Below are 20,680 nucleotides of genomic sequence, written 5' to 3' on the forward strand. Positions count from 1 at the left end.
TATTTTATTTAAAATGTAAGTAACAATACAATTTTCTTCCTCTTCCATCATAACTTTGTGGTTAACCAACTACATTATAGGCTTGAATTGTTTTTGTTTAATGAAGTGCTAGCAAATTTTCAGTGGACTATAATGCCTTTCTCTCTTTGTATGTGTGTGTGTGTGTGTTACCTGATGCAGATACACACATACAGATGTTCTCTTTTAAAAGTGCAATTAAACATATAAACCTTTAATATTTTAAGTGTTAATATAAAATTTTTCCATTTTGCTTTCTGAATGTTAATTCATCTACAAGGCCACCCACATTTATTAGGTAATAACAGCTTTCCTCAACATTGTCTAGGACCATAAATGTATTGAAGATCTAACATTTGTTGACAGATTTGTGGTCAAATGAAAGTAGAAAATGTGATCTGTATATTTTTAATTAAATTGAGGTGCAACTTGTATGCTTATTATAATAAATGTAGGGACCTGAAAACCTAACATTAAGGATTATGTTTTCAAATGTGCCTTAATTTTTTCTTCACAATTTTCACTTCCTTTTTATGAATAAAAAAATAAAGGAATTCAGTTTTGGGGCTAAAATATTTTTAAGTGGTATAGTGCCTGCTTAGCAAATTCAAGATTCCAAGTGGAAACCATAGCATTAAAAAAGAAAGCCCGGGGCTGGGGATATGGCCTAGTGGCAAGAGCGCTTGCCTTGTATACTTGAAGCCCTGGGTTCGATTCCCCAGCACTACATATACAGAAAATGTCCAGAAGTGGCGCTGTGACTCAAGTGGCAGAGTGTTAGCCTTGAGCACAAAGAAGCCAGGGACAGTGCTCAGGCCCCGAGTCCAAGGCCCAGGACTGGCAAAATAAATAAATAAATAAATAAATAAATAAATAAATAAATAAATAAATAAATAAATAAATAAATAAATAAATAAATAAATAAATAAATAAATAAATAAATAAAATAAAATAAAAAAAAAATAAAAAAGAAAGCCCAGGGGCTGGGAATATGGCCTAGTGGTAGAGTGCTTAGCTTGCATACATGAAGCCCTGGGTTCGATTCCTCAGCACCACATATATAGAAAAAGCCAGAAGTGGTGCTGTGGCTCAAGTGGCAGAGTGCTAGCCTTGAGCAAAAAAAGAAGCCAGGGACAGTGCTCAGGCCCTGAGTCCAAGCCCCAGGACTGGCCAAAAAAAAAAAAAAAAAAAAAAAAGCAAAGATCATCGTCTGAGACTCGCCTAGGCAGAAAGACTATATCTGAAAAGTATGTTAAAAACAGCTAGGTTAGACTCTTGCCTAACAAGTGGTCATCATGAATTCAAAATTCCAGTATGTTCCCTGAAAAAGTAAGTGAATAAAGGTAAATGAAGTTTGTTTTTCTGGGAGCCATAATTTCTTACCTATGCCATGATTTGAAATAGATTTTTTTCAATAAATTTCTGTGTATATCTAAAAGAACTATATTTTTCAAAGCCATAAAATTTAAGCAGTATAAATACTATCTTTTTCTTTTTACTGAATTTTGTTTTTTTGTTGTTGTTACTTTTTGTTTTTGTTTGATCACTAAGATATTCCTGCAGTAAATTGTTCAGTTGGACTGCAGGGGTAGATTATATTAAAAAGACTGCAGTAGTCATCATAAATTTATCATCAAGTTTAGCCCTATGCCGTTAGTGTGTAATCATAGCTGGAATATTTTCATTTTCCATATGTATCTCAGTACCTAGATAACATTACATTGCCCTTTAAATCCATTGAGACTAGAAAGAATATTTTTTCATGTTAACTGTGGACTGTGCTTCTGTATTACGTCTGGTTTACCATCTTTGTGTTGCTATATTGATTACTTTGATTTTATAGTGATGGGATCATTGTGTGGTAACTGCATTAAAGAGGAATGGATTTGATTGACTTTGTGTCCATTTTCATCTGTTACTTTCATGTTTTATTTAAAAGCATTTCTTGACTAAGTTAAGTGCTATGATTTGCCTTTTACACATTTATGCAATTGAAGTTAGCAATGTGGCAAAATCTGTAATACAAAGAAAATATCCCAGAATGATACCAAAATCTACAGTTTTTTTCTGGACCTGGGAACAAATGTTGTTTTTAATAATTTAACGATTCCTGAGGTATTTTGTTCTTACGATGAATGGCTATCTGCATTGTACCAATTAAATGCTTTCTATTGTTTAATGTTGTCAAATTGTTAATATACACAGGCTCACTCTGCTTAGGTAAGTGTTGAGCCCAATTCCCCTTAATGCTTTGATGAAAGTTTTCATGTTTTAACTAAATGTGATGATACAATGGAGAGTCCTTCTAGAAATATCTGGATATTTGATTTTATTAGTTTTCTAAATAGAAGAAACAAAGAAACTTATGTAATAGTTGCAAGTTTTTCTATAAACCAATGTATCTTTTTTAATCTGATGGCCTCTGACTATTCCTGTCATCAAATTGAGGTACTCAATGCTATTTGATAAGGTGTAAGGTTTTTATATATGAGAAAAATAGGACTTTTTTATATTTTGTGTTTGGTACCAGTACTGAGCTTAAACTCAGACCTGGGCACTCAGCGTTATACTCAGTGTTCTATGGTGTGAGCCACACCTCTAACTTAAGGCTTTTTGGTGGGTAATTGAAGATAAGAGTCTCATGGACTTTCTTTCCTGGGATGGCTACAAATCTTCTGATCTCAGATCTCTTGAGTAGCTAGGGTTATCAGTGTGAGCCACCAACCAGTACCTGGCTAGAAATGTGATTTTTTTTTTTTTTCCGGGAAGTGGCTGTGGGACTTGAACTCAGGGCTTGGGTGCTGTCCTTGAGTTCTTTTGCTCAAGAATAGTGCTCTACAGCTTTGAGCCACAACCTCACTTCCAGTTTTTGAGTGATTAATTGGAGATAAGAGTCTTATGGGGACATTTCTGCAGGAGATGGCTTAAAACCGACATTCTCAGATCTCAGCCTCCTGAGTAGCTAGGATTACAGGTGTGAGCCACTAGCACCTGTCTGAATTTTAAAAACTAAATTTAATATAGAAATTGAACAAGTGACAGAAATAAATATTTTTCCAAAAATACATGCAAGTTATACCCAGAACATGTACACTGTGGTTTTAGTTTTCATGTTGACAGCTTGTGGTATAGTCTATATTATCCTTTAATTTGGAAATCACCATTGGGTAGTAGAGCCACATGCCTTTAACCTCATTTCTTCTTCACCCAAATGGTGACATCTTATATACTTATAATAAAATATCCAAAAATAGGGCCCTCTAATTGGAAGTAGACTTAAACATCATTTTTTAAAACCTAGATTCATGTGTGTGTATTATTCTGGGAGATCTTATCTCTTGTATAGATCCCTGTCATTACCACCATAGCTAAGACACAGACTTACTAAGGAAATAAAATAGAGCTGTGAACTTGTTCAAAATACTCTGTATATATCTGTTATCACAATGAAACCCTTTTGTGCAATTAATGTGTGCTAATTAAAAAAGCTACAGACTTGTTCTGTAAGATAATACCTCTTCATATTTATGCCTTTTCCTTCTCCAGTTCTATTTTTTTCTCCTTCACTCAGTATTATCCTTTCCATTTGTATAATTTTGTGATTTTTAAGAATGTCATAGAAATGAAATTATATGGTATATAACATTTTCTGATGTCATTACTCCATCAGTATTCATGGTGAAATAATTCTTAATATTGTCTGGGTTTTCAATTAGAGCTATGCTGCTAGGGAGGGTTTCACCTGAGTGAGGAATTAGTGAACCTAAGTATACCAGTGTTTTCAATAAAGGTAACAAAGTTGGTAGGTAATGAATAGGGATAGAGTGATGCTTTTCCATGGTTGCAGTTCATTTTGCAACTATGTGAAGAGCAGAGAGGAGATATTGGCATAAGAACAGAGGTTCAGGGCTGGGAATATGGCCTAGTGGCAAGAGTGCTTGCCTCGCATACATGAAGCCCTGTGTTCGATTCTCCAGCACCACATAAAAAGAAAATGACCAGAAGTGGTGCTGTGGCTCAAGTGGCAGAGTGCTAGCCTTGAGCAAAAAGAAGCCAGGGACAGTGTTCAGGCCCTGAGTTCAAGCCACAGGACTGGCAAAAAAAAAAAAAAGAGAACAGAGGTTCAGAGGCCCTGTTAGCATGCCATCATGCGCAATGTAAATCATAAAAGAGGTGACAAAGGGACAGAAAAAACTTTTTTGAGAAAAGGGTATATATACACGTTTGTTTGTTTTGTTTTGCCAGTCTTGGGGCTTGAACTCAGGGCTTGGGCACTGTCCCTGAGTTCTTTTGCTCAATGCTAGCACTCTTCCATTTGAGCCACAGTGTCACTTTTGGCTTTTTCTGTGCATGATGGTACTGAGGAATCGAAGCCAGGGCCTCATGCATGCTAGGCAAGCACTCTACCACTAAGCCACATTCCCAGCCCCTACATGTGTATTTATTTTTTTTTTATTTTATTTTTTTTGCCAGTCCTGGGCCTTGGACTCAGGGCCTGAGCACAGTCCCTTGGCTTCTTTTTGCTCAAGGCCACTTGAGCCACAGTGCCTCTTCTGGCCGATTTCTATATATGTGGTGCTGGGGAATCGAACCCAGGGCTTTTCATGTACACGAGGCAAGCACTCTTGCCACTAGGCCATATCCCCAGCCCCACATGTGTGTTTTTATAAGCAGAGACTCACTGTGTAACTTAGATCGGCCTTGAACTTAGAATCCTCCTGTCTCAGCCTCCTGAAATATGAAAGATTTACTTGTGAAATACAAGTGAAAAGTACAGTATTTTCAAAATTTCCTTTAATCCCTACAATCTATGAGGTGAACTCTGTGTGTGTGTGTGTGTGTGTGTGTGTGTGTGGTACTGCAGGGCATTGCTCTATCACTTAAACCAGCCCTTTTGGTTTACTTTAGTTTTCAGATAGCATCTTGCTTTTTGCATGTATCTAAGATTTGACTTCAGTCCTTATATCTCTTTCTTATAACTGGGATCACAGGATGAATCCTGTGCCTAGCTATGCTCATTGTGATGGAGTCTGGCTTACCTTTTGCCCCTTGTCTGGTACTGAAATATAATCCTTCTGATCTCTTAGCAATAGCCAGGGTTAGGGACCTACCTGGACCACTGCATCCAGCTCTTTGGTTTGTACTTTAAAAACTTTGATGGGCAGTTTTTCATTCTTACTCCTTATGTTATATTTTTCCATGTTCTCATGTCCTATTTTTAATATTGGGTAAAAAATATGCTGTTTTTTCCTTTATTTCCAGACTGAAACAAAGAACTGTATTTCCTAACATTCAAGAAAAGCAGTATCTTATTGTATTTTGTATAGAATTGATAATTGTTTATTTTTACTTTTTCTCCTTTGCCCCAAACTGAAGAAATAATTATCTCAGTCAATTCAACAAGTTATCTTTAGAATTTATATGACTACTAGTGACAGACTCTGTCTTATCTTGTTAAGCTGCCATGAGAAATGATCACTTTATACTGACAGTTAAAATAATCTCCCAATATGGTCAAGACATGTTACCTGTTGGGAAGAATTGAGCAGTAGCTGGTGTCGTTTTCATGCTATTGGTGAGAAAATACTAACTTTCTTTTTTCCTTTACTGAAGGTGCTTGTGAGCGAAGACTCTGACAGCAATGGCATTGTGGCCCACTTCCCTGCCCATGAGAAGCCAGTGTGCTGTATGGCTTTTAATACAAGTGGTAAGTTGTTCTTTTGCCATTTATCTCATGTGTTTTCCAATCAGGTATTTTGGGAATTGAGAAAATAAAATATGGAATGTGACTCTTCTTTATTATCAGTGTATGTATATATATATATATACACACACACACACACACACACATACACACACACACATACACACACACATGAATGAAATGTTAAGCCTGATATAATGGGCCACACTTGGAAACTCAGCATTTGGGCAGGCTGAGGCAGTAGCACCTTGGGTTGAAGGCCAGCCAGGGCTACATAGGGCTACATAGTGAGACTCTGCTTACAAAAACAACCCTCCTCCCAAAAAACTAATGTTAATGATGCACATTGATTAATGAGTGAATCAATTTACAAATCAATTTTAACCCTTTTAAAACAGCTGTTTGTTTGTTTTTTTTGCCAGTTCCTGGACTTGCACTCAGGGCCTGGGCACTGTGAACTTTTTCTACTTTTTCTACATAATTAAATTTATATTATCAATTAGAAAAGTCACACTTTATATATTTTCAATATGTAATTCATAATTTAACATTTTCCAAAATAATTTTTAAAAAGTGTTCTGTAACTATATCAAGCCAAAGTCTAGAGCCTGCCTAGTAAGAGAGAACTCCCTGAGCTGAAATCCATAAACCACCAAAGACCCAGTCAAAGCACCTGTACCAATAGCAGTAATCCAAGGTTTATTTCAGGTTTGCCCTTTACCCTGTGTCTGTCTGTCTTTCCTTTCTTTCTTTCTTTCTTTTCTCTTGCTCTCTCGCCTTCCTTCCTTCCTTCCTTCCTTCCCTCCTTCCCTCCTTCCCTCCCTCCTTCCCTCCCTCCTTCCTTCCCTCCTTCCCTCCTTCCCTCCCTCCCCCCTCCCTCCCCCCTCCCTCCCTCCCTCCTTCCCTCCCCTCCCTCCCTCCCTCCCTCCCTCCCTCCTTCCCTCCCCTCCCTCCCTCCCTCCCTCCCTCCCTCCCTCCCTCCCTCCCTTCCTTCCTTTCTTCTTTCTTTGTTTCTTGCCAGTCCTGGCTCTTGGACTCAAGGCCTGAGCACTGTCCCTGGCTTCTTTTTGCTCCAGGCTAGCACTCTGCCACTTGAACCACAGCACCTCTTCTAGCCATTTTCTATATATGTGGTGCTGGGGAATCGAACCCAGGGCTTCATGTATACAAGGCAAGCACTTTTGCCACTAGGCCATATTCCCAGCGCCCCTGTGTATTTCTTTAAAAATCTTTTCTCACTCTTTATTCTTTTTCCATTTCTGGAATTATGGGTGTGTAGCATAATACCAGGAGGCAGAACTACTAGTTTTTTTCTTTTTGAACTGCACTAACATATGTGTGCTCACTATTTTATCTTAGAGACAAATCATATGAAGTTATGTCCTTGTTTGTGATATTATCTTTGATCACATGGATAATATAGTGATCAACAATTGTATGCATGTTAGAGTTTTATTTGGAGACGGGCAAGTGTTCTATGGAATGTTACTTTGGACTTAATTTTGAAATGTACAGATATAAACTTATATTACAGAAGATTGTAGGATGATGGCTTAAAAATTTGTCATAGTTCCTCTCTGGCAAATGGCATGGAGATTCCTCAGAAGGCTAAACATAGAGCTCCCTTATGACCCAGCAGCCCCACTTTTGGGCATCTACCCAAAAGACCACAAACAAGAACACACTAAAGCCACTAGTACAACAATGTTCACTGCAGCACAATTTGTCATAGCTAAAATATGGAACCAACCCAGATGCCCCTCAGTAGACGATTGGATCAAGAAAATGTGGTACATATATACAATGGAATTTTATGCCTCTATCAGAAAGAATGACATTGCCCCATTCGTAAGGAAATGGAAGAACTTGGAAAAAATTATACTAAATGAAGTGAGCCATACTCAAAGAAACATGGACTCTATGGTCTTCCTCATAGGGAATAATTAGCACAGGTTTAGGCTAGTCACAGCAGAGGATCACAAGAGCCTAATAGCTATGCCCTTATAACGACTGTTATATCACTGTTGTAATTACTTTCAACATGCGATGTGAAATTGTAGCTTCTATTGTTGATGATCCTCTTGTATCCCCTTCCTGTGGTTGTACCCACACTATCACTGTCTCTTATCTGAGTACATTGGAAACTGTATATACTGGTATTAGAACTGGGGGGAGGAGGTAACAAACAGTACAAGAAATATATACAATGCCTAACGTATGAAACTGTAACCTCTCTGTACACCACTTTGACAATAAATAAGGGGAAAAAAAGAACTAGGAAAGTGAAAGGGAATATCAAAATCGAGAGACAAAGGATAAAAAGACAAATGACTACAAAAGCAATATTTGGAAAACCATTTGGTGTAAACAAACTGAACAACTCATGGAGGGAGAGGGAAAGGGGGAAGTGGGGAGGGGGAAATGAGGGAGGAGGTAACAGTACAAGGAATGTACCCAAGGCCTAATGTATGAAACTGTAATCTCTCTGTACATCACTTTGACAATAAATAAGAAAAAAAATAAAAAAAATTTGTCATAGTTCCTATAGTTTTTTTTTTCTTCTTTTATACTGGTCTTAGGGTTTGAAACCGGGCTGGGGCATTGTCTCTGAGCTTCTGTGCTCAAGGCTAGCTTTCTCCCACTGGAGCTACAGCTTTTTTGGTAGTTAATTGGAGAGAAGAATCTCACAGCCTTTCCAGCTGGGGCTGGCTTTGAATTGCACTCCTCAGTGTCAGCCTCCTGAGTGGCTAGGATTATAGGCACCAACTTTGCAGTTTTTTTCATTTCTTTATTGTCAAAGTGATGTAAAGAGGGGTTACAGTTTCTTACTGTAACCCCTCTTTACAGTGAGGCAGTGAGTACATTTCTTATCCAACTTGTTATCTCCTCCCTCATTTTCCCCCCACTTCCCCCTCCCCTTTTCCCTCTCCCCCCATGAGTTGTACAGTTAGTTTACACCAAATAGTTTTGTAAGTATTGCTGTTACATTGGTTTGTCTTTTTATCCTTTGTCTCTCAATTTTGGTATTCCCTTTCCCTTCTCTAGTTCCAATACACGTATGTACAGTATCCAGGATACTAAAATCAGTTATAGTGATATCAGGGGAAAACCACAGGAAAGAAATACGAAAGAATAAGGGCATAATTTCACATGACATGTTGAAAATAACAACAGTGATATACTGCTTGTTTCCATAATTTGGAGTTCATTTTGCTTAGCATAATTTTATATGTCCATACGGACATAGCTATTGAGCTATTGTGATCTTCTGCTAGGACTATCCTAGAGATGTACTAATTATTCCCAATGAGGGAAACCATAGAGTCTATATTTCTTTGGGTCTGGCTCACTTCACTGAGTTTGATTTTTGTTTTGTTTTTTTCTCCAGTCCTGGGGCTTGAACTCAGAGCCTGAGTACCGTCCCTGGCTTCTTTTTGCTCAAGGCTAGCCCTCTACCATTGAGCCACAGCACTACTTTTGGCTTTTTCTATATATGTGGTGCTAAGGAGTCAAACCCAGAGTTTCATGTATACGAGGTGAGCACTTTACCACTAGGCTATATTCCCAGCCCCTTAGTTTGATTTTTTTCCCATGTCCTTCCATTTCCTTATGAATGGAACAATGTCATTCTTTCTGATATAGGCATAGAATTCCATTGTGTATATGTAATACATTTTGTTGATCCACTCATCTACTGAGGGGCATCTGGGTTGGTTTCATATTTTAGTGATGACAAATTGTGCTGCAAAGAACATAGTTGTGCTGGCGGCTTTAGTGTGGGCTTTCTTGTGATCTTTTGGGTAGATACCCAAAAGTGGGGCTGCTGGGTCATAGGGGAGCTCTATGTTTAGCCTTTTGAGGAACCTCCCTACTTTTGTCCAGAGTGGTTGAACAGGTGTACATTCCTACCAGTAGTGTACTACCATTCTCTTTGGACCACATCCCTGCCAGCATCTGTTATTGTTAGTTTTCCTGATAATGGACATTCTTTTTTTTTTTTTTTGGGCCAGTCCTGGGGCTTGGACTCAGGGCCTGAGCACTGTCCCTGGCTTCCTTTTGCTCAAGGCTAGCACTCTGCCACATGAGCCACAGCGCCACTTCTGGCCATTTTCTGTATATGTGGTGCTGGGGAATCGAACCCAGGGCCTCATGTACATGAGGCAGGCACTCTTGCCACTAGGCCATATCCCCAGCCCGATAATGGACATTCTTACTGGGGTGAGGTAGAATCTCAATTTTGTTTTGATTTGCGTTTTTTTTTTTTTTTTTTTATGGTTAATGGTATAGAGCACTTCTTTATATGTCTCTTGGCCATTCTCATTTCCTCTTCAGAGAAGTCTCTTTTTAGGTCTTTAGTCCATTTGTTGAGGGGGCACTTGGTTCTTTGAGTATTTGTTTTGGAAGAATTTAATTTTTTGAGTTCTACGTGTATTTTAGGTGTGATGCCTTTGTCTGTTTTATGGCCAGTAAAGATCTTCTCCCAATCTAAGGGCTTTCTGTTTATCTTGCAAGCTATGTCTTTTGCCGTGAAGAAGCTCTGTAGTTTGATGCAATCCCATTTGTCCAACCTTTCTTTAACTTTGCATTTTTAAGTACCAATGTTCTGTTTAAAAAGTTCTTAATCAGAAATACTCATTTTCTATATATTGTTTTTTAAAATTTATTGTCAAGGTGATGTACAGAGGGGTAAGGCAGTGAGTACATTTCTTGCCATACTTGTTACCACTTCCCTCATTTTTCTCCCACTTTCCTTTCCCCAACTCCCCCCCGGATTGCACAGTTAATTTTCAATATATTGTCTTACGATTATTGCTATTGCATTTGTTCTCCCTTTATCCTTTGTCTCATCATTTTGATTTTCCCTTCCCTTTTCTTAATTCAGATAAAGGTATATACAATACCCAGAGTACTGAAATCAAATACAATAATAGGAGATAAACCATAAAAAGAAAAAAGAGAAAATTTCACATAGTACATTAAAAAATAACAATAAAAAACCTCTTGTTTCCATATATTGGAGTTTATTTCCCTTAGCATCATCTTATATGATCACATGTACATAGCTATTGACCTATTGTGATCTTCTTCTAGGACTATATTCTTATAGAAAGGATAAATACTAAATTTCCTTTTTCATTTGTTATCAATTTTCTTAGTAACCAATTTGTATAAGACTTTCACTAGTAGAAAATGAGTTATTTTATAAATTACATTGTTTTTAAATGAAGAATCAAACTTTTCTTTTGCTTTCAGAGCTGATCCAGCCTTTATAAATTTTTAGTCTTTTCAGATTTTATCCTTTTGATTTATGTAACTAAGGAGTATGCATTTTTATCTTATTTTTCAGAAATGACCATTTTACAATTGATTAAAAAGAGTCTGATCTATTTTACTTTCCTTTCATCTTTGTAAATCAGGACTGATGATGAGAGTAAAAGAGAGCACTCATAATAATCTCCATTTTTATTCTAGTGATTTTTTGGGGGGGAGATATTTGTAGTGATTGGCAATCATGGGGATTGATTTAATTGGTAAAGAAAAGTATATATTACAATTTCTGAATTTTGTTGGGATGAAGATAATTGAAGAAGCACTCTGAAAGTATGGCTCTTGACATTCTCCATTTAGAGTAAGCAGTATGACCCAATTAAATTCCATCCATCATGTCAGACTTCCTCTGCATTAGTGTATATTTCATTTAACCTCCTTAGAATGCCTCTAGTATTCCAAGTTACAATTATTCCTGGTAGGAATGTAGAGAGGATCATAGTTTATCATTGTAAACTATCTGTTTGTATAAAAATGGCTTCATTTTTGTTGTTCATTTTACCATTTGATTTGTTTGATCTTTCATGTTTGTATTTATACAGACAAAAATAGCAATATTTATACATAATAATTCTGTGTCCAGAGAGCACTAAGTTTATAAAAGTGTGATGTAATTGGTTTCCTGATAATTATTTAAGTATTTCTTTCCTTTGTGAGTCTTTAGTTTCCTTCCAGTTAGGGACTAGATGTCATTTATCTGTGTATATCCGGTTCTTTGCATGGTTCCTCAGTTTAGTAAGAAACCAACCAAAACTTAAAGAATGGATTCTTTTAAGTCTGTTCTCAACCATAGATGGCACTTTAGTAAGTAAGGTATGGTTTTCCCTACAATCCAAATAGAAGTGTTAGGTCAATTCTATTCTTAGGTTTCCTTACTCTGTCCTCATTTTCCTGACCATTTTTCATCCCCGTTTCCTAGAGTTATTTTAGAATTTATTTGCTTTACTGTATTGGCACATGCATTCACACACGTTATTTAGCAACAAGTCTGCCTCTCCTCCCCCATTTTGTGGAGTGGTGCTGGGCTTTGCTGTTAGAGCTGCAAGCTTGCTGTGCAGGCACGGAACGACTTGAGTCACCACACCTTTATCTCATGTCATTTTCTAAGTCCTCTCTTCTGGTTTATTAGGGTGATTAAACAGTGTTAGGGTTAAGTAGTGTTAGAATAGTTTTTAGTAGCTCATAAACTTGTTCATTTAGAAACCAATAGAACATACTTCTATTTTCAAACTCTCCTTCCTCAAGTCATCTTACCTGTATACTAAAAACAATCCTAAAAATAATTTTTTAAGGGGAGAGGCATAGTGTTAGAGGGAAGTGTTAAAAAGAGTGTCCTGGACAACAAAATTCAAGGACAAAGAAGACCCATATTAACATCCTGGGAAATGTTAAAAAAAAGATGTAAAATATACCTGATTTAATAATACTACATTAATGAAGGAGAAATTGTAGATTGTTTCACTTTGTGGTGTGCAGTTCTGTATTCTGTGAGACTTACTCAGAAAGGAAATCAAGTGTCTCATTAAATAGAGTTGTGAAATTTCTAGGTCAGCAGCTGCATTCTGTTTGTTTTATAATTTCTCATTCCCACACTTATTTATTAGCTGTGACTCTGAGTCCAGAATGAAAACAAATATTTTAATGGTAGTATTTATGATTTGTTTACAAGTGCCAGATTGGTCCCCTTGCTAGGTCTTGGTAAATTCATTATGGGTGGTATGTATCAGTTGTTTTCAATTATTTAGCTACAAAATGAATAATATTTTCTTGAGAACCTTTGTATTAAAATTTTTTTGAGGAGTTTTAGGTTTACAACAAAACTGAGCAGCAAGTACAGAGTTCCCATTGCACAATTCCCCCAGGAATGCACAATTTTCCTTACCAGTGCCATTAAACAGTGGATGAACATGCTCTGCACACACATCATTATCATTCACTGCCCACAGTTTCAGTTTGGTCCACTCATGGCATGGAACACTATACATTATTTTGACAACATGCAATATGTATTTACTATTGTAATATATTACTATATAGTCATGGTACTTTAATTTTCATCAAATTTGAAACTTTAAAGCCACTCTTAAAAAATTAACAGGTTAAATATGTATATACAGTGCTACATCATAATTATCACTATGATCTTCCTTCCTTCCTTCCTTCCTTCCTTCCTTCCTTCCTTCCTTCCTTCCTTCCTTCCTTCCTTCCTTCCTTCCTTCCTCCCTCCCTCCCTCCCTCCCTCCCTCCCTCCCTTCTTTCCTTCCTTCCTTCCTTCCTTCCTTCCTTCCTTCCTTCCTTCCTTCTCTCTCTCTCCCTCTCTTCCTCTCTCCTAAATCAGTCTCATCAACTTGTCTTGTTTAATTTTCACATATAGAAATCAGTATTTTGTTTGTATTTTCCTGCCATCCTCCTTTTCCATAAATGGTTTCATTCTAGATAGGAATATTTCTACTTTCTAATTTGCTTTTAGTTTTTCAAAGTATATGTTTATTTTTTAGAATGGTTTTATAGTGGTGTTTCACATTCCTATAACATACTTTAGTCAGATTGATTATTTGTACATATGTACACACATATATACTTACATACATATATTGATGTATGCAGTCTTCCATCCTTCCTTCCTTTTTTGTATTTTTCTCACCAATCCTGGGGCTTGAACTTAGGGCCTAGACACTGTCCCTGAACATTTTTCCCTCAAATTTAATGTTCTACAATTTGAGCTCTATTTCTGCCTTTTTAGTAGTTACTGGAGAGAAGATTCTCATGGACTGTCTGGGCTGGCTTCAAACCATGATCCTCACATCTAAGCCTCCTGAGTGGCTAGGATTGCAGGTGTGAGCCACCAGGGCTTGGCTGACTTAATATCTTTAATTCAGTAAATAATTGATCTGCTTCCCAGAGGTGTTACTTATGCCTGCTTAAGTGCTGAGAGCTGTGAAGTGCGACATACCTACATTTTAAATAGATTACCTTCTCCTGGCAGGGAAATTTCCATCCATTAATAAGAGGAAAATGAATGTTGAGTCTCTAGTAAAGCAGATTAAACATGTACCTTGTGATGCTTGACTGCATCTTTAACAGACTTGACATTCTTTGGGTTACTTAAGTGATTTACATTAAAAGTTGATAGTAATTTGAGGTTAATAGGTAAAGAGATTTGAAATGGAATTAAAAATAAATGTAGTTCTCATTGATCATAGCAAGGCATCAGAAAAATACTTTGCCTTGGTTTCTTTCTAACATCTAAAATGACTTTCAAATTTACAGAATAATGTGATTTGAGATTCTTTTGTTTGACAGCTTGTGGCCTGTCACTGCTAATCACCAGTAAACAAAAAAAGTTGAAAAATGTATTGCCTTTTGTTTTCCTTAAAAGGGATTGACTATATTATAGGTTTGTATTTACTCCGTAGTTTATTTTGCATGTATGTCTTTTACTCATTTCATGGATTCCTCTCTGAATAAGTTAATTAGAAATTAATTTTCTTTGCTCTTGTTCACTGTGGCACTGTAACTGTGTGAGAACTTGAGGGTTAGATACAGTAAGTATAGTGTCTAGGTTCACATACTTTTAGGTACTCACAATAATGTGCTTTTTTTTTTGTTTGTTATTGTTGGTTATGGGGCTGGAACTCAGGGCCTGGATGCTGTCCCTGAGCTCTTTTGCTGAAGGCTAGTGCTCTGCCACTTGAGCCACAGCAACACAGTGCCACTTACGATTTTGTGGTTGTTAACTGGAATAAGAATACCACTGTTGTAATTATTTTCATCATGCCATGTGAACTCGTAACAAACAAACAAACAAACAACAACAACAACAAAAAGAATGGACTTCTCTGCTGAGACTGGCTTCAAACCACGATCATCAGATCTCAGCTTCCCGAGTAGCCAGGATTATAGGTATTAGCCACTGGCACTGGGCCTCTTTTAATTTCTTTTAAAGCAAAAGTAGTATATTTCATTTTAATGGAATGAAGTAATAAAATATAATGCATTTCTGAAATGTTCTTTCTTGAGAGCATACAAAGTGCAAAACTATGTAGGTGCTATTATATAAGTCCTAATACAACTCTGGGTTCTAGATTTCCACCAGTAAGTCAGGAATCCTGTGTCTGTCTCATTCCCCCTGCCCCCTTCCCACTTAATGGAACAAATGTGCTAATTAGTATAGAATGAATCAATGAAAGATATGAAGGCATACATTGGATTATTGTGTAGAAATGTGAAGTCAGTATCTGTATCTGTAACAATATAGCTATCTAGAATAGAGATAATGAAATACTTAAGTTTGTATAAGCATTTAAAAAATTTTTTCTCTATGTAGGTCCAATCCTAGGGCTTGAACTCAGAGCCTGGGCACTGACCCTGAGCTTTTGCTTTTATACAAGGCTAGCATTCTACCATTTGAGCCACAGCTCCACATTTGGCTTTTTTTTGTGTGTGTGTGCTTAATTGGAGATAGCCCGAATTTACCAGTCTGAGCTGGCTTTGAACCATAATCTTAGACCTCAGCCTCCTGAGTGGCTAGGATTATAGGCATGAGCCCCTGGTACCTAGGATATATGTATATATAAAAATTTGAAAAAGCCAAAGAAGGGTGTATGTAGTTAAGTACCCATATACAGAAAACCAAAGTTTTGTTTTATCTTTTTTGGTATCAGTTGAATTTTATAGATTAACATACAAGAACTTAAATTCTTGTCCCTTTGCCTTGGCTATGTAATAACTCCGTCACCCCTACCTTGGGGCTTGTTTTGCTAAGCTCATTTAGATTGGTCTGTTTTCTTTACCATACATTAAGTATTTTGAGCATTATTCTCAAAACAGTCCAAGTACGTATGTTTTGAGGGAAATTTACCATATAAGCTGGAACCTGTCTGATACCTGTAGGTTGGTACCAAGGTTGGAATCAGCAGGGGAGCTGATGCAGAAATGGAAGAGCAGAGATAAAGATAAAAAGTCATAGGAGAAAGCTATTCTTTTCACTCCGTAGTGTGGATGACATGAAGAGTATGATGAATTCTTCTGTATAACTGAAGTCCAACAAGATTAATATCTATAGGGCTAAAAAAGCTAAACCCATATATATTAATTCAAATGGAGAATGAATCAGTATAGTTTATAAAGTTCTACAAGTATGATCAGAAACTAATATATGTATATATATTTGTATTTCGGTACTGGATTTTCTTTTAAAGTTTTCTTGCTTTGTTTGTAAAAAGCAAGCAAAAAAGAATGCCTGCCCATCTATATACCAGTCATTCTTTTTATTCATTTGTGTGTGTGTTTTGGTACTATAATTTGAACTCAGGACCTCCCCAGGCTGCTTATGACTGTTCTACTGCTTGAGCCCTGTTTTTTAAGCTTTCCAATATACTTCTAGTGAAAGTGATAATTTTCATTCTCATGTAGCTTATCAAATATAATTTCCAATTTTATGTTGTAATACTCATCTGCTAGATTTGCTCACATATTACAATATATGTGTTAGCTGATGTGCCATTTGGAATAGATTAATTAGGAGATATTTTTGTGTAAGCATTATCAACTATATAATTTCTGGTTGCTGACGCTAGGACTGTGATGTATATCTGTTGTGTTTTCCTGCGTGTTCTGTGTTCAGCATTGTTTAAAGCTTCACCATCCTTTTGGCCAGGTGATGCATCTGAGATGAGTTATTTTCCTTTTTGACCCCTTGTCATCTTTCTATATCTTTTATACAGCTCTGCCTATCTATTCTGAGTTTTCAAACACTTGTTTTCTTTCATGAGATATGCTGGCTGTTGAAGTGACATTATAACTGGTCTTTTTTTCTTCTTCTATTTTTTAAAATAATTGTTGTTATATGGGTGATAAACAGAGGGGCTACAGTCAGCTAATAAGTATATTTCTTTTTGGACAATGTTACCTTTCCCTCATTCTCTCACAGTTTCCCTCTCATTCCCACACACAGGTTGTATAGTTCATTTTCAACATAGTGTCTAGTGAGTCCTACTGTGGCATGTCTTCTTCCTTTCTGCAGTTATTCTATATAAAACCATCTAGTTTATTTCCTGCTTTGCCATTAGTTTTTTTTTGGTCAATCTCAAGTTTTATTGATGTATGCCTTATATAATATAAAATCATGAAAAATTTAAAGTATTTAACTTGAATTTAGACAGACATGTACCATTACCACCACCACCAACAACAACCCTACTTCTATAAGCAATATCCCAAAACTTTAAAAGATCTGTTTTATGTGTCTGTAATACACCAGTTCTATTCTTTTAGAAATTACGAAATTTATAAATTTATTTCTCAAATTATATTTTTTACCTCTATTACATAAAATATATGCTTGAAATAAAATTCTGGACATTGTTTCCCTTTGTTTATTTCTGCTTCCTATGATCAGCTGTTGGTGATGTTTTCCTTTATTGTTTTTTCTGTCTACCAGATTTCCTGCTAATCTCCATTTAAATTCTACTTTACCATGAATATTTAGCAATTATTATCTGGAACACGAATTCTGCATTAGTTGTGTGTGTAACTGTAACTGTTCCTTGGTATCAGTTATATCCCATATTAAGTATCAAAACATAATGGGGACTGGGAATGTGGTCTAGTGGCAAAAGTGCTTGCCTCGTATACATGAAGCCCTGGGTTCGATTCCTTAGCACCACATATATAGAAAAGGTCAGAAGTGGCGCTGTGGCTCAAGTGACCGAGTGCTAGCCTTGAGCAAAAAGAAGTCAGTGACAGTGCTCAGGTCCTGAGTTCAAGCCCCCGCATTGGCCAAAAAAACCAAAACACCAAAAAAAACATAATGGCTCTTTCATCCTTACTGTACTAAGATTTTCACACTGTGAGCTTCAGTTCTCAAACTTGTTGAGAATGGATGCAGAAATGTAGCATATTCTTTTTAGTAATATAAATAAATGAATAAGCTACTGTTACTTCTCGTAAATAGGCTCAGAAAAATCCTGTGTGATGGCATTTACAGTAAATCAAAAACAAGAACGATTAATTCATTATGACAGGAAGCTGCTCAGTGGTTGGAAGCTGATAAATAGGCAGAAGATGAATTTCAAGGAATGCTTGGGAACTTTTTATGATGTTGCTGTATCTTGTTTAGTGTATATGTAGGTATATCTACTTAATTTAATATGAACGCTTTAAATAAGTGCATTCATTAATAAGGGTTAAGAAAATTTAAAGTGTCCTGACATGGCAAGAGTGTGTGTGTGTGTGTGTGTGTGTGTGTGTGTGTGTGTGTATTCAAACACTTAGAAAAACAATAGCATGTAAGCAAATGCTACTTTATTAAAAACTATATATACAAATCTATTTACTAAAATGAATATTACAGTAATTATTATTGAAATCTTTGGAATAATATAGCTAAAGTTATTTTCTGAGGCCTAAAATTACAAAATTGAAGGTGAAGTAGAATCAAATAATATGAGCTAGAAAATAGTTACTAATTATTGTTCTGTGTTCCAAATGCAACATATAAAGGCATTATTACATTTTTTCAATGTTGGTTGTGGCTATATGTCCCTTGTTTTACTTTGTTGTATTTAATTCATTGTCTTAGCTGGGTTTTTATATATAATATTTGATAAATTTTACTGTATTTTGGCCTCCTCATGTGCAATGCTGCATTGATGAATTTGACTGTAAGTGTATTTAAGCCCCTTGAGAAATGTGCTGAAGTAAAGTCCTTAATCTTATGTGAACTCTGAGACTATTGTTTTTAAATATCCACATTCAATTTGAAATAAAATATAAAATTCCTTTATTAGTTATAGTCTGATTTCCTGTAGTCTTCTGATTGACCCAGCACTATCAGTGATTCTGTTTCTTTTTGGAAGAGTTTGAATAATTGGTAATTTGTCTTCCAGTTCACATATGTGCACGTGATAAAAAACCATACAATTAGATAGGTGTTATAAATAGGATATGGGAAAAAAGGCTAACCTCCTCATGTTTCCATGATTTTATAGCGTATGCCCACTGCAGCTTTGCTACTCTTTAATTTTACTTTTTGGTCTAACCAGCTGACGCCCAGTTGAAAAGACTTATGTTCTTATGAGGCCACAAAAGCCTTAATGTTCATTCTCCGCCTTCCTTGGATTTTGGAGAACGCTGTGTACCATCAGCAGCTCCAGTCCCCACCTTCCAACACTAACGCTCATCTATCAAACTTGAAGCTGTGAGTGAGGGAGAGGAAGCTTCCAGATAAACATACAGCAGTGCCTAAACAGCTAATCACTCTAGGCTTCCGCTTCCAGGCCCTATAATTAGAAGTCCTTCTTTTCCTTGTATTCCCAGATGACGCAAATGCTTTTTGTGGCTTGGCACCTCATTTGGGGCGTGGGTTTAGTTTATGGCCAAGCCAGAGTCTGGTTTAGTCTTCTGATGCTGCATAAATAGTTCTCAAGCCACAGTCTACTCTGTAAGAGTTTTTCCTTTTATGTATATGTGCTTTTAAACTTGTTTTCTAGAAAAAGAAAGTCCTTAGTATTTCCTCAGCAGAATTTGTGCAACAAGAGGAAATTGTAAATTAGAAGAAAGCACATGATTATGTAGACCTATACTAGCAATTTTTTCCTTTTCTCTCTGCTCCTCTAAATTTCATATTGTTTTAAAAGTTTTGTGAAAAAACACATTCATGAATTGAAGAAGCCAGGTTTGAATGAAGCAGTGGAAAAAATGGATGAAATAAGACTCATAAATAATAATAAGGTTAAAAATTTAATTTTCTCTGAAAATTTGAAAACAGAACATACTGAAATTTATTAATAATCTGTACTGATTACCTGACTTATGGAAATATATCCCCTTTTTAAAACTCCTTAACTACAATAATTAAAAAAAATCATGCTTTTTTTCCACAGGGCCATTGTTTAAGCACAAGACTTCACACAAGTCTGAGCTTATGGCTCTGCTACTTGTGCCACGCCTCCTGTCCAGTTTTTATTTTTATGCTTTGTAGATAGTGCCTCATGGATTTCTCCATGAATTTTGGTCTTAAACCTGTAGTCTCACATCTCAGCCTCTTGAGTAGTAGTCTCATAGATAGGAACTATGAACTACTGACACCAAGCTACAATCAAGGTCTTGTTCAGCAAATCTTTTGTTTGAATGCTCATTGTTGTCAAAATGTTGAAATAACTTTTAAAGAAATGGAGTGAATTTGTTTATAATGCATTGGGGATATGCATTTATTATAAACCAAGGTTTATCTTATTTTCTTGGCAAGGTGTTACCAGAAGATAGGAGTGGAATTGTGATAAATGAACTGTATCAAAATTCAGAAAATGGGAAGTATTACAAAATATTTCTTCCAATTTGTTATCTAAACTTACAGATTTATTATTTGAGTAATAATTAGGAAAGATGATAAAGTGTCATTGGCCTCATGGTGCATAATTGGAAGCAAAGTACGAGCTTATTAAATGATGTAGTATTATTTATAAAAATATATCATCTAAAATGTGTTCTCTTTAACATAGGTCAGTGGTAGCTGATACTTTAATGTAGCAGCTTGAGCTGTACTTTTGCCAAGGCAATAGCAAAGTCAAATTAACTTCATCTTTTGATTTCAGTCACTACCTTGTTTCTTCAGTCTTAATTAATGTG

At 36.2% G+C, this 20,680-nt stretch overlaps 1 protein-coding gene across 3 annotated transcripts in view; it reads left to right on the top strand.

Annotated features, from left to right (window-relative positions):
- Bcas3 (BCAS3 microtubule associated cell migration factor) overlaps positions 1-20,680 on the top strand; it is a 518,556-nt gene that overhangs the window by 121,198 nt on the left and 376,678 nt on the right. For all 3 annotated transcript variants that reach the window (XM_048366643.1, XM_048366642.1, XM_048366644.1), the window contains exon 13: positions 5,632-5,725. In XM_048366643.1, the coding sequence (XP_048222600.1) occupies positions 5,632-5,725 (94 nt within the window). The remainder of the gene's footprint in view (positions 1-5,631; positions 5,726-20,680) is intronic.

This window comes from Perognathus longimembris, chromosome 17, assembly GCF_023159225.1.
Source record: "Perognathus longimembris pacificus isolate PPM17 chromosome 17, ASM2315922v1, whole genome shotgun sequence".
In the NCBI taxonomy this organism is placed as follows: Eukaryota; Metazoa; Chordata; class Mammalia; order Rodentia; family Heteromyidae; genus Perognathus; species Perognathus longimembris.